The sequence below is a fragment of the Anomaloglossus baeobatrachus genome, chromosome 4 (genome assembly GCF_048569485.1).
Source record: "Anomaloglossus baeobatrachus isolate aAnoBae1 chromosome 4, aAnoBae1.hap1, whole genome shotgun sequence".
Taxonomy (NCBI): domain Eukaryota; kingdom Metazoa; phylum Chordata; class Amphibia; order Anura; family Aromobatidae; genus Anomaloglossus; species Anomaloglossus baeobatrachus.
The window spans coordinates 34434151-34449669 of record NC_134356.1 but is presented as its reverse complement, the minus strand read 5'-3'; the positions used below and the strand labels follow the sequence as shown (position 1 = coordinate 34449669).

Here is a 15519-nt window from a genome sequence, read left to right as displayed (position 1 = left end):
AAAACAGGGAGGAAGTACTATCTGTGCTGAAATCTTTTATAGAAAGAGCCAGGAAAGCAGTACCATTTTGTGCCTGAATTATATATAGGACTAGAAATACTTAAATCTTACTTGACTACATAATTTACAGGGAAAAAAATTGTGCCTTAATCATTTTTAGATAGTCAATAAGGCAGTACTATCTGTTCCTAAATCATATAATAGAAAAGACAGGAAAGAAGTACTAAATATAAAAATACACAAAGGCATCATCATCTGGAAGAGACAGGGAAGCAGTACTGTCTGTGCCCAAACCATATCTATAGTGAAAGCAGTAACTTTTGGGCCTTAATTATCTATCAAAAGACAGGGAGGCAGTATTCTCTGGACCTAAATCTTTTATTAGAAGAATAGTAAGCCAGTATTATCTGGACCCAGATCATATATAGAAAGAGACAGGAAGGCAGTACCATCTGTGCCTACATCATATATAGAAAGAGACAGGAAGGCCATACCAACTGTGTCTACATCATATATAGAAAAAGACTGGAAGGCAGTTCCATCTTTGCCTACATTATACATAGAAAGAGACAGGAAACCAGTATCATCTGTGCCTACATCATATATAGAAAGCTACAGGAAGGCAGTACCATATGTGCCTACATCATATATAGAAAGCTACAGGAAGGCAGTACCATATGTGCCTACATCATATATAGAAAGCTACAGGAAGGCAGTACCATATGTGCCTACATCATATATAGAAATAGACTGGAAGGCTTTACCATCTGGGCCTACATCATATATAGAAAGAGACAGGAAAACAATATAATCTGTGCCTACATCATATATAGAAAGCTACAGGAAGGCAGTACCATCTGTGCCTACATCATATATAGAAAGAGACTAGAAGGCAGTACCATCTTTGCCTACATCATATATAGAAAGAGACAGGAAAGCAGTACCATATGTGCTTACATCATATATAGAAAGAGACAGGAAAGCAGTACCATATGTGTCTAGATCATATATGGAAATTGACTGGAAGATAGTACCATCTGTGCCTTCATCATGTATAGAAAGAGACCGGAAGACAGTACCATGTGTGCCTACCTCATATATAGAAAACTACAGAAAAGCAGTATAATCTATGCCTACATCATATATAGAAAGCTACAGGAAGGCAGTACCATATGTGCCTACCTCATATATAGAAAACTGCAGGAAAGCAGTATTATATATGCCTACATCATATATAGAAAGCTACAGGAAGGCAGTACCATCTGTGCCTACCTCATATATAGAAAACTGCAGGAAAGCAGTATTATCTATGCCTACATCATATACAGTGCCTACAAGTAGTATTCAACCCCCTACAGATTTAGCAGGTTTACACATTCGGAATTAACTTGGCATTGTGACATTTGGACTGTAGATCAGCCTGGAAGTGTGAAATGCACTGCAGCAAAAAAGAATGTTATTTCTTTTTTTATTTTTTTTTTAAATTGTGAAAAGTTTATTCAGAGGGTCATTTATTATTCAACCCCTCAAACCACAAGAATTCTGTTTGGTTCCCCTAAAGTATTAAGAAGTATTTCAGGCACAAAGAACAATGAGCTTCACATGTTTGGATTAATTATCTCTTTTTCCAGCCTTTTATGACTAATTAAGACACTCCCCAAACTTGTGAACAGCACTCATACTTGGTCAACATGGGAAAGACAAAGGAGCATTCCAAGGCCATGAGAGACAAGATCGTGGAGGGTCACAAGGCTGGCAAGGGGTACAAAACCCTTTCCAAGGAGTTGGGCCTACCTGTCTCCACTGTTGGGAGCATCATCCAGAAGTGGAAGGCTTATGGAACTACTGTTAGCCTTCCACGGCCTGGACAGCCTTTGAAAGTTTCCACCCGTGCCGAGGCCAGGCTTGTCCGAAGAGTCAAGGCTAACCCAAGGACAACAAGGAAGGAGCTCCGGGAAGATCTCATGGCAGTGGGGACATTGGTTTCAGTCAATACCATAAGTAACGTACTCCACCGCAATGGTCTCCGTTCCAGACGAGCCCGTAAGGTACCTTTACTTTCAAAGCGTCATGTCAAGGCTCGTCTACAGTTTGCTCATGATGACTTGGAGGACTCTGAGACAGACTGGTTCAAGGTTCTCTGGTCTGATGAGACCAAGATCGAGATCTTTGGTGCCAACCACACACGTGACGTTTGGAGACTGGATGGCACTGCATACGACCCCAAGAATACCATCCCTACAGTCAAGCATGGTGGTGGCAGCATCATGCTGTGGGGCTGTTTCTCAGCCAAGGGGCCTGGCCATCTGGTCCGCATCCATGGGAAGATGGATAGCACGGCCTACCTGGAGATTTTGGCCAAGAACCTCCGCTCCTCCATCAAGGATCTTAAGATGGGTCGTCATTTCATCTTCCAACAAGACAACGACCCAAAGCACACAGCCAAGAAAACCAAGGCCTGGTTCAAGAGGGAAAAAATCAAGGTGTTGCAGTGGCCTAGTCAGTCTCCTGACCTAAACCCAATTGAAAACTTGTGGAAGGAGCTCAAGATTAAAGTCCACATGAGACACCCAAAGAACCTAGATAACTTGGAGAAGATCTGCATGGAGGAGTGGGCCAAGATAACTCCAGAGACCTGTGCCGGCCTGATCAGGTCTTATAAAAGACGATTATTAGCTGTAATTGCAAACAAGGGTTATTCCACAAAATATTAAACCTAGGGGTTGAATAATAATTGACCCACACTTTTATGTTGAAAATTTATTAAAATTTAACTGAGCAACATAACTTGTTGGTTTGTAAGATTTATGCATCTGTTAATAAATCCTGCTCTTGTTTGAAGTTTGCAGGCTCTAACTTATTTGCATCTTATCAAACCTGCTAAATCTGCAGGGGGTTGAATACTACTTGTAGGCACTGTATAGAAAGCTACAGGAAGGCAGTACCATCTGTGCCTACCTCATATATAGAAAACTGCAGGAAAGCAGGATTATCTATGCCTACATCATATATAGAAAGATATTGGAAGGCAGTTTCATCTGTGCCTATATCCTATATAGAAGGAAACTGGAAGGCAGTACCATCTATGCCTACCTCATACATAGAAAGAGACAAGAAGGAAGTACTATTTTTGCCTTAATTATATATAGGAATAGAAATACATAAATCTTTGAAGAGAATGGAAGGCAGTACTATCTGTGCCTATATTGTATTTGGGAAGACATACTGTAGGAATGCTATGCTAGCTGTGCCTATGTCATGTAAAGGTCTAGGCTGATTCAGGGTTATTCGTGCCTATGAGCACCAGAAGAGACTAGGAGGCAGTACTATCTGTACCTACATGCTGTATGGTTAATGCTGTACTACCTCTTCACTCTAATTATGTGATTTAACCATTCCCATGGTGCATTTACTATTTTAATAATATTAATATATAATGCAAAAATGTACACAGAAAACATTGTGCCTGCGTTTAATATTTCATTTTTATTTATTTATTTTATTTATTTTAATCAGACAGGTCACAAATGGTTAAATAACGCTCGTCAGCCTGCAAAGGAGACTCCGGTGGCGCTGGCTGTGGATACAGTAAGTGTATAGAGTCCACGAATCCTAAAATCTGTACTCCTTTTTTTAGAATATACACTCTTAAGATTGTATAGTAATAATAATATTATATACTAGCTGCAGTAACCAGCGTTGCCCGGGATAGTAACTGTCTTTCTATCTCTCTCCCAGTCTTTGTCTGTCTGTATCAGTCTCTCTGTCTATCTCTGCGTCTGTCTGTCTCTATCTGTCTCTTTCCACGGTCTGTCTCTTTCCACGGTCTGTCTCTTTCCACGGTCTGTCTCTTTCCACGGTCTGTCTCGTTCCACGGTCTGTCTCGTTCCACGGTCTGTCTCGTTCCACGGTCTGTCTCGTTCCACGGTCTGTCTCGTTCCACGGTCTGTCTCGTTCCACGGTCTGTCTCGTTCCACGGTCTGTCTCGTTCCACGGTCTGTCTCGTTCCCCCGTCTGTCTCGTTCCCCCGTCTGTCTCGTTCCCCCGTCTGTCTCGTTCCCCCGTCTGTCTCGTTCCCCCGTCTGTCTCGTTCCCCCGTCTGTCTCGTTCCCCCGTCTGTCTCGTTCCCCCGTCTGTCTCGTTCCCCCGTCTGTCTCGTTCCCCCGTCTGTCTCGTTCCCCCGTCTGTCTCGTTCCCCCGTCTGTCTCGTTCCCCCGTCTGTCTCGTTCCCCCGTCTGTCTCGTTCCCCCGTCTGTCTCGTTCCCCCGTCTGTCTCGTTCCCCCGTCTGTCTCGTTCCCCCGTCTGTCTCGTTCCCCCGTCTGTCTCGTTCCCCCGTCTGTCTCGTTCCCCCGTCTGTCTCGTTCCCCCGTCTGTCTCGTTCCCCCGTCTGTCTCGTTCCCCCGTCTGTCTCGTTCCCCCGTCTGTCTCGTTCCCCCGTCTGTCTCGTTCCCCCGTCTGTCTCGTTCCCCCGTCTGTCTCGTTCCCCCGTCTGTCTCGTTCCCCGTCTCGTTCCCCGTCTCGTTCCCCGTCTCGTTCCCCGTCTCGTTCCCCGTCTGTCTGTCTCTCTGTCTCTCTGTCTCTCTGTCACTCTCTCTCTATCCGTCTCCCCACCGACCTCTTATAACCTCACACATAAGCTTCTTATACTAACAAGTTATTTCGTTCCTATAGCAACTAGTCACAGCTGCTATTTAAAAACCTAATAGTTCGCAGCTCCATTGACTTTAATGGAGGCAGTTCTTGGAGAATAACTGTAAAGCGCAGGATTTAATTTTCCCATCAAAACATAGTCTGACGTTCCCTGGGTCACATGAGGCGTCTGTGCAAAATTTCGTGATTGTAAATGCGACGGTGCGGATTGCTTTAGCGGACATACACACACACACGCATACATTATATATATATATATATAATATATATATATATATATATATATATATACTAGACGGTGGCCCGATTCTACGCATCGGGTATTCTAGAATTTACGTATTGTGTAGTTCATGTATGATTTTTGTTATATATATATATATATATATATATATATATATATATATAGATATAGATATAGCAATATAGATATAGATATAGATGTTGTTGTGTGTAGTTGCCAAGTGTTTGTGTAGGCGCTGTACATGTTCTGGGTGTTGTCTGGGTGTGACGGGGGGTGAGAGCGGTGTTGTATGTGTGTTGCGTTGTTTGTGGAGCGCTGTGTGTCTGTAGCGTTGTGTGTGTGTGTTGCGCGGTTTGTGTGTGTGTGTGGTGTGTTTTGGGGGGAGGTATGTTTTGTGCAATGTGTGTGTTGTGCGGTATGTGCGTATATTTGTGTGTGCAGCGTTGTCTGTGTGTGGGTGTCTGTGTAGGGCAGTTGTTTGTGGTTCCCAGTATGGTGTGTTGTGCAGTGCGCGCGCGTGTGTGTGTGTGTGTGTGTTGGGGGGAGGTGTGCACTTCCCATCGTGCTCCATCCCCCATGCAGCGCACTCCCCATCGTGCTCCATCCCCCATGCAGCGCACTCCCCATCGTGCTCCATCCCCTATGCTGCGCACCCCCCATCGTGCTCCATCCCCCATGCTGCGCACTCCAAACGTGCTCCATCCGCCATGCTGCGCACTCCCAAACGTGCTCCATCCGCCATACTCCGCACTCCCCATCGTGCTCCATCCCCTATGCTGCGCACCCCCCATCGTGCTCCATCCGCCATGCTGCGCACTCCCAAACGTGCTCCATCCGCCATGCTGCGCACTCCCAAACGTGCTCCATCCGCCATGCTGCGCACTCCCAAACGTGCTCCATCCGCCATACTCCGCACTCCCCATCGTGCTGCATCCCCCATGCTGCGCACTCCCAAACGTGCTCCATCCGCCATGCTGCGCACTGCCAAACGTGCTCCATCCGCCATGCTGCGCACTGCCAAACGTGCTCCATCCGCCATGCTGCGCACTCCCAAACGTGGTCCATCCGCCATGCTGCGCACTCCCAAACGTGCTCCATCCGCCATGCTGCGCACTCCCAAACGTGCTCCATCCGCCATGCTGCGCACTCCCAAACGTGGTCCATCCGCCATGCTGCGCACTCCCAAACGTGCTCCATGTGCCATGCTGCGCACTCCCAAACGTGCTCCATCCCCCATGCTGCGCACCCCCCATCGTGCTCCATCCCCCATGCTGCACCAGCATCAGCCTCTCTACCCGCAGCATTAGCCTCTCTCCTCGCAGCATTAGCCTCTCTCCTCGCAGCATCAGCCTCTCTGTCCCCAGCATCAGCCTCTCTGTCCCCAGCATCAGCCTCTCTGTCCCCAGCATCAGCCTCTCTCATCCCAGCATCAGCCTCTCTCATCCCAGCATCAGCCTCTCTCCTCACAGCCAACCCAGCCTCAGCCTCCCCCAGCATCAGCCTCTCTTCTCTCAGCCTCCCCATCCCAGCCTTCCCCAGGATCAGCCTCTCTCCTCCCAGCCTCCTCCAGCACGCCGTGCTCCTCTGCCGACACTCACAGATCCGATCGCATACACCCACACACACCCGATCGCATACACTCACACACACCCGATCGCATACACTCACACACACCCGATCGCATACACTCACACACACCCGATCGCATACACTCACACACACCCGATCGCATACACTCACGCACACACACATTGACGATATTGCACATACGCGCTCACACTCACAACATCCGGAGATACCACATGCTTCTGGCCATGTGATCCTCCGGCAGGTCCTGGAAGCTCACAGCACAGTATCGCCGCCGAGAAGCAAGCGATATCCCAGGATGTTGTGAGTGTGTGGATGCGATGTGATGTGTGTGTGTGAGGTGTGTGTGAGAGTGAGTGTGATCTGATGTGTGTGTGTGGGTGCGTGTATGTTCCGCCGCTGCAGGACCTTGATGCGCTGGTAACTATGCTACCATGGTTACCAGCGTATCCCCGTCCCCCGCTCGCACGGGAGCCCACACCAGCATACGCCGGCCAGCCCCAGCAATGCGAGGGTATGTGTCGGCTGGTTTGGCGGCGTACGCTGATGTGGGCTCCCAGGGGTACAGTACTCACCTGGTAGTCGTGGCTCCGTGACAGTGTCGGTTCGGGGAATGCGGGAGGGGGGGTGGTGCCAGAGCTAGCGTGCATTGCGTGAGGGGGGCGGGGCGTGGCCGAGTTGCCAATGCCTGCAGGGTGTCGGGGCGAGAGGCCAATCTGTGGGGGGGGGGGGCGGAGCCTGGGCGAGCGGCCGGCCAATCCGTGTGGGGGCGCAGCCTGGGCGAGCGGCCAATCCGTGCGGGGGAGCGGGGCCATGGCGAGTCCAGCGGCCAATCAGCTTTGTGTCACCGTAAGGACACAATTTTGGAGCAAGACAGACAGACAGACAGACAGACAGACAGACAGACAGACAGACAGACAGACAGACAGACAGACAGACAGACAGACAGACAGAATAAGGCAATTATATATATATATATATATATATATATATATAATATATATATATATATATATATACACACACACGCACACATACATACGCACACATACATACACGCACATACATACACACATATATACACACACATACATACACACACATACATACACACACACACGCACATACATACACACACATACATACACACACACACGCACATACATACACACATATATACACACACATACATACATACTCAGCTTTATATATTAGATAGAGAATATAATATATATATATATATATATATATATAATATATATATAAAATACTATAATATACAATAAAAAATAATGCGGCATAATCCTCAGTGAGACGCTGCAGTCCATCCTCTCCTCTGTAATGTCAGACATCGAATACACGGAAATAAATACAGATTTTACTGAATTTTATGCATTTTCCAAAACACAATTCGGATACTTCGTGAATGTAGAAGTCGGGACCGGCTGGCTGATTAAATTAATTCTTATTTAATTGCTTGATTTTCGTCTGGCTGCCTTGGTAGTAAACCGCGCTGCGACGTTGTTAAAAATTACAGCTAGATTGTAACACCATTTTCCATATAAACCCTTTTTTTCTAATTTGCTTGTCAACAATTAACACTTTGTAGTTCAGGATATCGATGCCACTTCATTTACAGGGATGAAACCTGTGAAGTTTCAGCGCAGTGTGATATACAATAGCAGTTTATATTTTTTAAAGTTTGGGGTTTTTTTTTAGCTAGGTACCAATTCACACAATGCTTTTTCAGCTGTCTACATTGTTGTTTGCCTTTTATAATCTTCAGTGTGAAAGCTGCTTATCTTGGCTCTGGCAGCATGTTCTTATTAATTAGTATAAAAAAGCCTCTCGTCCCATCATCTATTGTAAAATGTTAAACGGACATATTATTTTTTAGGATTTTTTGGACCTCCCCCATCCTGGTATGTCCCCTATCCTGGTATATACTGTCTGCCTCCTGGGCCCCTCCTGGTATATATGGTTCTCTCCTGGGCTCCTCCTGGTATATATGGTTCTCTCCTGGGCCCCTCCTGGTATATATGGTTCTCTCCTGGGCTCCTCCTGCCATATACTGCCCCCTTGTGGCATATATGTTCCTCTCCTGGGCCCCTCCTATTATATTCTGTCCCCCTCCTGGTATATACTGTCTGCCTTCTGGGCCCCTGCTGGTATATACTGTCCCATCCTGGTAAATATGGTCCTTTCCTGGGCCCCTCCTGTTATATACTGTCTTCCTCATGGAATATATGTTCCTCTTCTGGGCCCCTACTACTATATACTGCCCCCGATCCTGATATGTACTGTCCCCCTCCTGGTATATTCTGTCCGCCTCCAGGGCCCCTCCTGGTAGGTATATACTGTCCCCCTTCTGGTATATTCTTCTCCTGAGCCCCTCCTACTATATACTGTCCCCCTCCTGGTATATATGTTCCTCTCCTGGGCCCCTCCTGTTATATACTGTCTTCCTCATGGAATATATGTTCCTCTTCTGGGCCTCTCCTACTATATACTGCCCCCGGTCCTGGTATGTACTGTCCCCCTCCTGGTATATACGGTCCGCCACCAGGGCCCCTCCTGGTAGGTATATACTGTCCCCCTCCTGGTATATGTTCCTCTCCAGAGCCTCTCCTACTATATATTGTCCCCCTCCTGATATATATGTTCCTCTCCTGAGCCCCTCCTACTATATACTGTCCCCCTCCTGTTATATATGTTCCTCTCCTGAGCCCCTCCTACTATATACTGTCCCCCTCCTGGTATATATGTTCTCTCCTGGGCCCCTCCTATTATTTACTCTCCCCATCCTGATATAGAATATACTCACCCTCTCCGGCTACCACATAGCATTACATCCTCCTCTATAGACGGCAGCTTTCATCGACATCCGTGCTATGGCAATGCATGACGTCATTGTCGTGCGCCGCCTCAGTCATGGGGATGGCAGCGTGTATCACAGTGCAGGGACCCGATGGGTCTCTGCACCACGATGTTTGGGCTGGGGCCAGCGGGCCCCCTGCTGCCCCGGGCCCGGTTGCAGTCACTATTGTTCCGCCCCTGAATCTGACCACCATAGTGATTCCGAGATCAGGGCTGTAAAGCCCCGAAATTGAGGCTTCAATGGAGGAGAGGTGCACATGTTCCATTCTTCTTCATTCATGCTCATGGCAATAGTCGAGCACTGTAATTGAAAGTCCTATACGCAATGAATGGAGCCGAGGTCGAGCACGCACAATTTTGTTCCTGTTAATAAGGGGCTGCAGAGCATAGTTCTATGGATCACATAGGGTTCAGATATTTGGGGCCCTAGAAATCATTGTTTTTTTCCCCTCTCATAAAGATATGGGTAAAAGAATGGATTGTAAGAAAATCCTTTAACAGTAAATTAATTGTAAGAAGTGTCTGTTGTACATTTTCTGATTACAGGTGGAAGACATTCTCCGAGACAAGATCACTACACACTTGAAGGACTTCTACCAAGCGATCCAGTCATGTGACACCAAAGGATCTGGAATGATCAGCAGGGAGCAGTTGAAAAGAATCCTTCAGTCATATTGTCCTTCGGCATCAGATGATCACTGTCAGATGTATGATGAAGACTAATATATATAGTATGATGAAGGCCGGCTTCTCAAATCCGAGAATGTTCAGACCAGCCCTGAGTCTCTTGACCCAAACATCCTATTGACTTTAGGTCAGGAGGCCCACAGCTATGGCTGACATGGCGGTCTATAATCGACATAAACTGGGTTAAAGGGGTTCTTGGAGATTTAGATAAAAGGGCGTCCCTGATTTAATTCTCCCGAGACCTGTGTTTCAACTTACAAGAGCTATATCACATACATCAGTCAGTCGCCGGCTTTCATCTGTGTAGAAATATTTCAACCCATGTTGTTTGGGTATATTGAGAATATTGAGGAGAAGGAACCTGGATGCCCGTTGTGATTAGTGAGAAACACATATATTTATTATTATTATATGAGAGTCTGACTGAGGTATATATGATACAGCTCTTGTCAGTTGACTGACTGAGGTATGTGTGATGCAGCTTTTGTCAGTTGATACACACAGGTCTCGGGAGCTTTATATCTTCAGTCTGCAGCTTGTACTGACAGATGTCTAGGACGGGCTACAGTGTGAATTATACTAGAGATCCCACTTCATTTCATTCTCGGAGAACCTCCTTTAAGTCACAATCATGACTTTGGGTACACAACTGAGGATTTTAGCATCTGACGTGACTACCATCTCTCCTGACATGTCAGCTTTAGTAAATACTTGTGAGGACTTATTGTTCAAAGCTGCACAAGTCACAAAATTTGCCTGATTTGGTGCCAAAGTTGCCAATGCAACTTTTCCCTGACATTTTCATCAGCCAATCCACCTCACTAAAGGAGTTTCTTGTCTAAAAGGTTACTCCAGAGATGATCTTCTGCTGCCCATTCTGCCGACTTCCTGGTTGGTGGGTGGGCGTGTTCTTCTACTTGATTGACAGTTCAGACATATAGCTTCACCACTGCTGGGTTCCCGAATCTGCTGTCTCTGGTTTGTTGATATTACATTCAGTTTTCCAATTTTTTATTCCTTTTGTACTTTCTAGGATTTTTGATCAATACGATTACGGCTCTTTTGATGGCGTGCCGATCATGCAGTTTCTGCACGACTTGGGAGTGTGTCTCTCTTGCGCTGGTGACACCAATGGCGTAAGCACTGACATTTTTGAGAGAAACCAGTACCAAGAAGAATTAAGGCAGTTTGATCATTCCGACAGGTAACTTACACCAAGGGGGTCATGTCCTAATACCTAAAATAAAGTGCAATCATGATTCCCTATATTCTATTCTTGTAGGCGCCATGAAGCTACTCAATCATTTGTCTCTATGGCACAATATTACGGTTTCACCGAAGCCCTTTACTCTCTCCCTGCTGAGAGATAGATACAGGGATAGATAGATATATAAATAGAGAGAGAGAGATAGATAACTAGATTGATAAAATAACTAGAATATCTTGCTGAAAGCGAGGATTTCAAGCTGTCTATAGAAGTAAATTAGGCAAGTCCTGTGATTACAGCAGCCTCAGCATTAAAGTAGAGAGTAGAAGTGGATAAAAGAGAAGAAAGGTGGTGAAAACAATCCACAAGATCACACTGATTAAGTTCAGAAAGGTCAGATCACTGACATTATCCAAGACTGTAAAATGGAGATGATGGATGAACCGCCCGCACTGTCGTGAAGAGATGAATTGGGGAGGTCCCAATATGTGATTTATTCAACGCGTTTCAGAAATAGGCTCCTTCAACAGGAATTTTTTTCTGATAAAGGAGCCTGTCTCCGAAACGCGTTGAATATATTACATTGGGACCGTCCTGATTTATTTCTTCACGGCAGCGCGGCCGGTTCATGCACCATCTCCATTTTAATCGCATCTCAATTTATCTCTTCATGGCAGCGTGGGCGGTTCATGCACGATCTCCATTTTAATCACTTTCCAAGTCATCTTTTCATGGCAGCGCAGGCGGTTCACGCACCATCTCATTGTAATTGCTTCCTGATTCATCTCTTCACGACAGCGCGAGCTGTGAAGAGATGAATCTGGAATATCCCAATATGTGATTTATTCAACGCGTTTCGGAGACAGGCTCCGTTATCAGAAAAATGTTCCTAATAAAGGAGCCTGTCTCCAAAATGCATTGAATGAATCACATATTGGGACCTTCCTGATTCATCTCTTCACGGCAGCATGGACGGTTCACCCACCATCTCCATTTTAATTGCTTCCCGATTCCTCTCTTCACGGCAGCGCGGGGAGTTTATGTACCATCTCTATTTTAATCACTTCCCGATTCATCTCTTCACAGCAGAGCGGGCCGTGAAGAGATGAATCGGGAAGATCCCAATATGTGATTTATTCAACGCGTTTCGAAGACAAGATCCTTCATCAGGAAATATATATCCTGATGAAGGAGCCTGTCCCCGAAGCGCATTGAATAAATCACATATTGGGACCTTCCTGATTCATTTCTTCACGACAGCACAGGCAGTTCACCCACCATCTCCATTTTAATCGCTTCCTGAGTCATGTCTTCACGGCAGCATGGGCGGTTCACGCACCATGTCCATTTTAATCGCTTTCCAATTCATCTCTTCACGGCAGCGCGGGCCATGAAGTGATGAATCGGAAAGGTCCCAATATGTGATTTATTCAATGCGTTTCGAAGACAGGATCCTTCATCAGGAAATATATCCTGATGAAGGAGCCTGTCTCTGAAACGCGTTGAATAAATCAAATATTTGGACCTTCCTGATTCATCTCTTCACGGCAGCACAGGCGGATCACCCACCATCTCCATTTTGTAGCTTTATACGTGGGTCTGCCTATGACCTTTTTGGCTGCAATTCCTCCTCAATCATATTTTGCTTAGTTTATTAGTTCTATACATGTCATGGTCAAAACTTACCGACAAATATTTCACTTTATTACAAGGATGAAGGAAATTGATCATCAGGCCAGCAACCTGATCAGGAAGATTACTGTGGATGAGGTGATCGACAAGTTGAAGGACTGCGTCACCAAACATGAGTTTTCCGTAAAGGAAAGTTTTCTTTCCTGCAATAAACAACCAAATGGAAAAGTCACCAAAAAAGATTTTAGACAGGTAAGCCTGGCCTTGTACCCCGGTGTATTGGTAGCCCTGAAGCCGGTGAATAAAATTCTACGAGTTTACTGAAGTCCTATGTTTTTCTGAAATGCGACAACAAATAAAAGCTTCCTGTCAGGTGTCTCCTAGTTTTCACTTACCGTAAATTTTTCCGGCTATGGAGCAATAGAAGCGTGGATGAGGGGATCATTTTTATGGATGCCCTCTGCTTGCGGTATTGTTTTTGGAGGTACTCTATCTGTAGCATTATTTATAGGGCACATTTTGCTGATATAAGCTATGCCAAACGCCTCAGAAAAAAAGGAGATGAACTTTGGGGACAGTAAACGGATCGACATAATGAGAAGGCTCAAGTGGGTGGCCGATGCAGAGGGGAGCTGCAGGAAAGTGGCACCAGAGGTAGGTGAGTGGTTGATCCAACTATTGTGGACACTCTGGTGACACTGAGGTTCCCTCCACTCCTGTGACCCACAGTGGGCCTTAGATGGTGATGGATGGACAAGTAGACTTTGGTGGGACCTCCTGGGGCAGTCAAGGTTTCCAAATAACAGCAAGGAAGGTACACTTCTGGCACTATGGTGGACACTCAGTTGGCACTATTTACAGTCATATGAAAAAGTTTGGGCACCCCTATTAATGTTAACCTTTTTTCTTTATAGCAATTTGGGTTTCTGCAACAGCTATTTCAGTTTCATATATCTAATAACTGATGGACTGAGTAATATTTCTGGATTGAAATGAGGTTTATTGTACTAACAGAAAATGTGCAATCCGCATTTAAACAAAATTTGACCGGTGCAAAAGTATGGGCACCCTTATCAATTTCATAATTTGAACACTCCTAACTACTTTTTACTGACTTACTAAAGCACTAAATTGGTTTTGTAACTTCATTGAGCTTTGAACTTCATAGGCAGGTGTATCCAATCATGAGAAAAGGTATTTAAGGTGGCCACTTGCAAGTTGTTCTCCTATTTGAATCTCCTATGAAGAGTGGCATCATGGGCTCCTCAAAACAACTCTCAAATTATCTGAAAACAAAGATTATTCAGCATAGTTGTTCAGGAGAAGGATACAAAAAATTGTCTCAGAGATTTAAACTGTCGGTTTCCACTGTGAGGAACATAGTAAGGAAATGGAAGAACACAGGTACAGTTATTGTTAAGCCCAGAAGTGGCAGGCCAAGAAAAATATCAGAAAGGCAGAGAAGAAGAATGGTGAACAGTCAAGGACAATCCACAGACCACCTCCAAAGACCTGCAGCATCATCTTGCTGTAGATGGTGTCAATGTGCATCGGTGAACAATACAGCGCACATTGCACAAGGAGAAGCTGTATGGGAGAGTGATGTGAAAGAAGCAGTTTCTGAAAGCACGCCACAAACAGTCACCTGAGGTATGCAAAAGCACATTTGGACAAGCCAGTTACATTTTGGAAGAAGGTTCTGTGGACTGATGAAACAAAGATTGTTTGGTCACACAAAAAGGCGTTATGCATGGAGGCAAAAAAACACGACATTCCAAGAAAAGCACTTGCTACCCACAGTGAAATTTGGTGGAGGTTCCATCATGCTTTGGGGCTGTGTGGCCAATGCCGGCACCAGGAATCTTGTTAAAGTTGAGGGTCGCATGGATTCAACTCAGTATCAGCAGATTCTTGACAATAATGTGCAAGAATCAGTGACGAAGTTGAAGCTACGCAGGGGATGGATATTTCAGCAAGACAATGATCCAAAACACTGCTCCAAATCTACTCAGGCATTCATGCAGAGGAACAATTACAATGTTCTGGAATGGCCATCCCAGTCCCCAGACCTGAATATCATTGAACATCTGTGGGATGATGTGAAGCGGCTGTCCATGCTCGGCGACCATCAAACTTAACTGAACTGGAATTGTTTTGTAAACAGGAATGGTCAAATCTACCTTCATCCAGGATCCAGGAACTCATTAACAGCTACAGGAAGCGACTAGAGGCTGTTATTTTTGCAAAAGGAGGATCTACAAAATATTAACGTCACTTTTATGTTGAGGTGCCCATACTTTTGCACCGGTCAAATTTTGTTTAAATGCGGATTGCACATTTTCTGTTAGTACAATAAACCTCATTTCAATCCAGAAATATTACTCAGTCCATCAGTTATTAGATATATGAAACGGAAATGGCAAAAACCCAAATTGTTATAAAGAAAAAAGGGTAACATTAATAGGGGTGCCAAAACTTTTTCATATGACTGTATGAAGTTTTCACTGACGTTCCCTCCCCATCAGTGACCCTTAGATGGTGATGGATGGTCAAGTAGACTTTGGTGGGACCTCCTATAGCAGTCAAGTTTTTCCAAAAGACAGCAAGGAAAGAAAAGTGTGTCCTCAGTTCCAGGAA

The 15519-nt window shown here is 45.4% G+C and overlaps 1 protein-coding gene across 1 annotated transcript in view; it reads left to right on the top strand.

The window, feature by feature from the left end:
* EFCAB6 (EF-hand calcium binding domain 6) overlaps positions 1–15519 on the top strand; it is a 182817-nt gene that overhangs the window by 92773 nt on the left and 74525 nt on the right. The window contains exons 13-16 of the mRNA XM_075343359.1: positions 3517–3588; positions 9903–10063; positions 11077–11247; positions 12963–13134. Of these exons, the coding sequence (XP_075199474.1) occupies positions 3517–3588; positions 9903–10063; positions 11077–11247; positions 12963–13134 (576 nt within the window). The remainder of the gene's footprint in view (positions 1–3516; positions 3589–9902; positions 10064–11076; positions 11248–12962; positions 13135–15519) is intronic.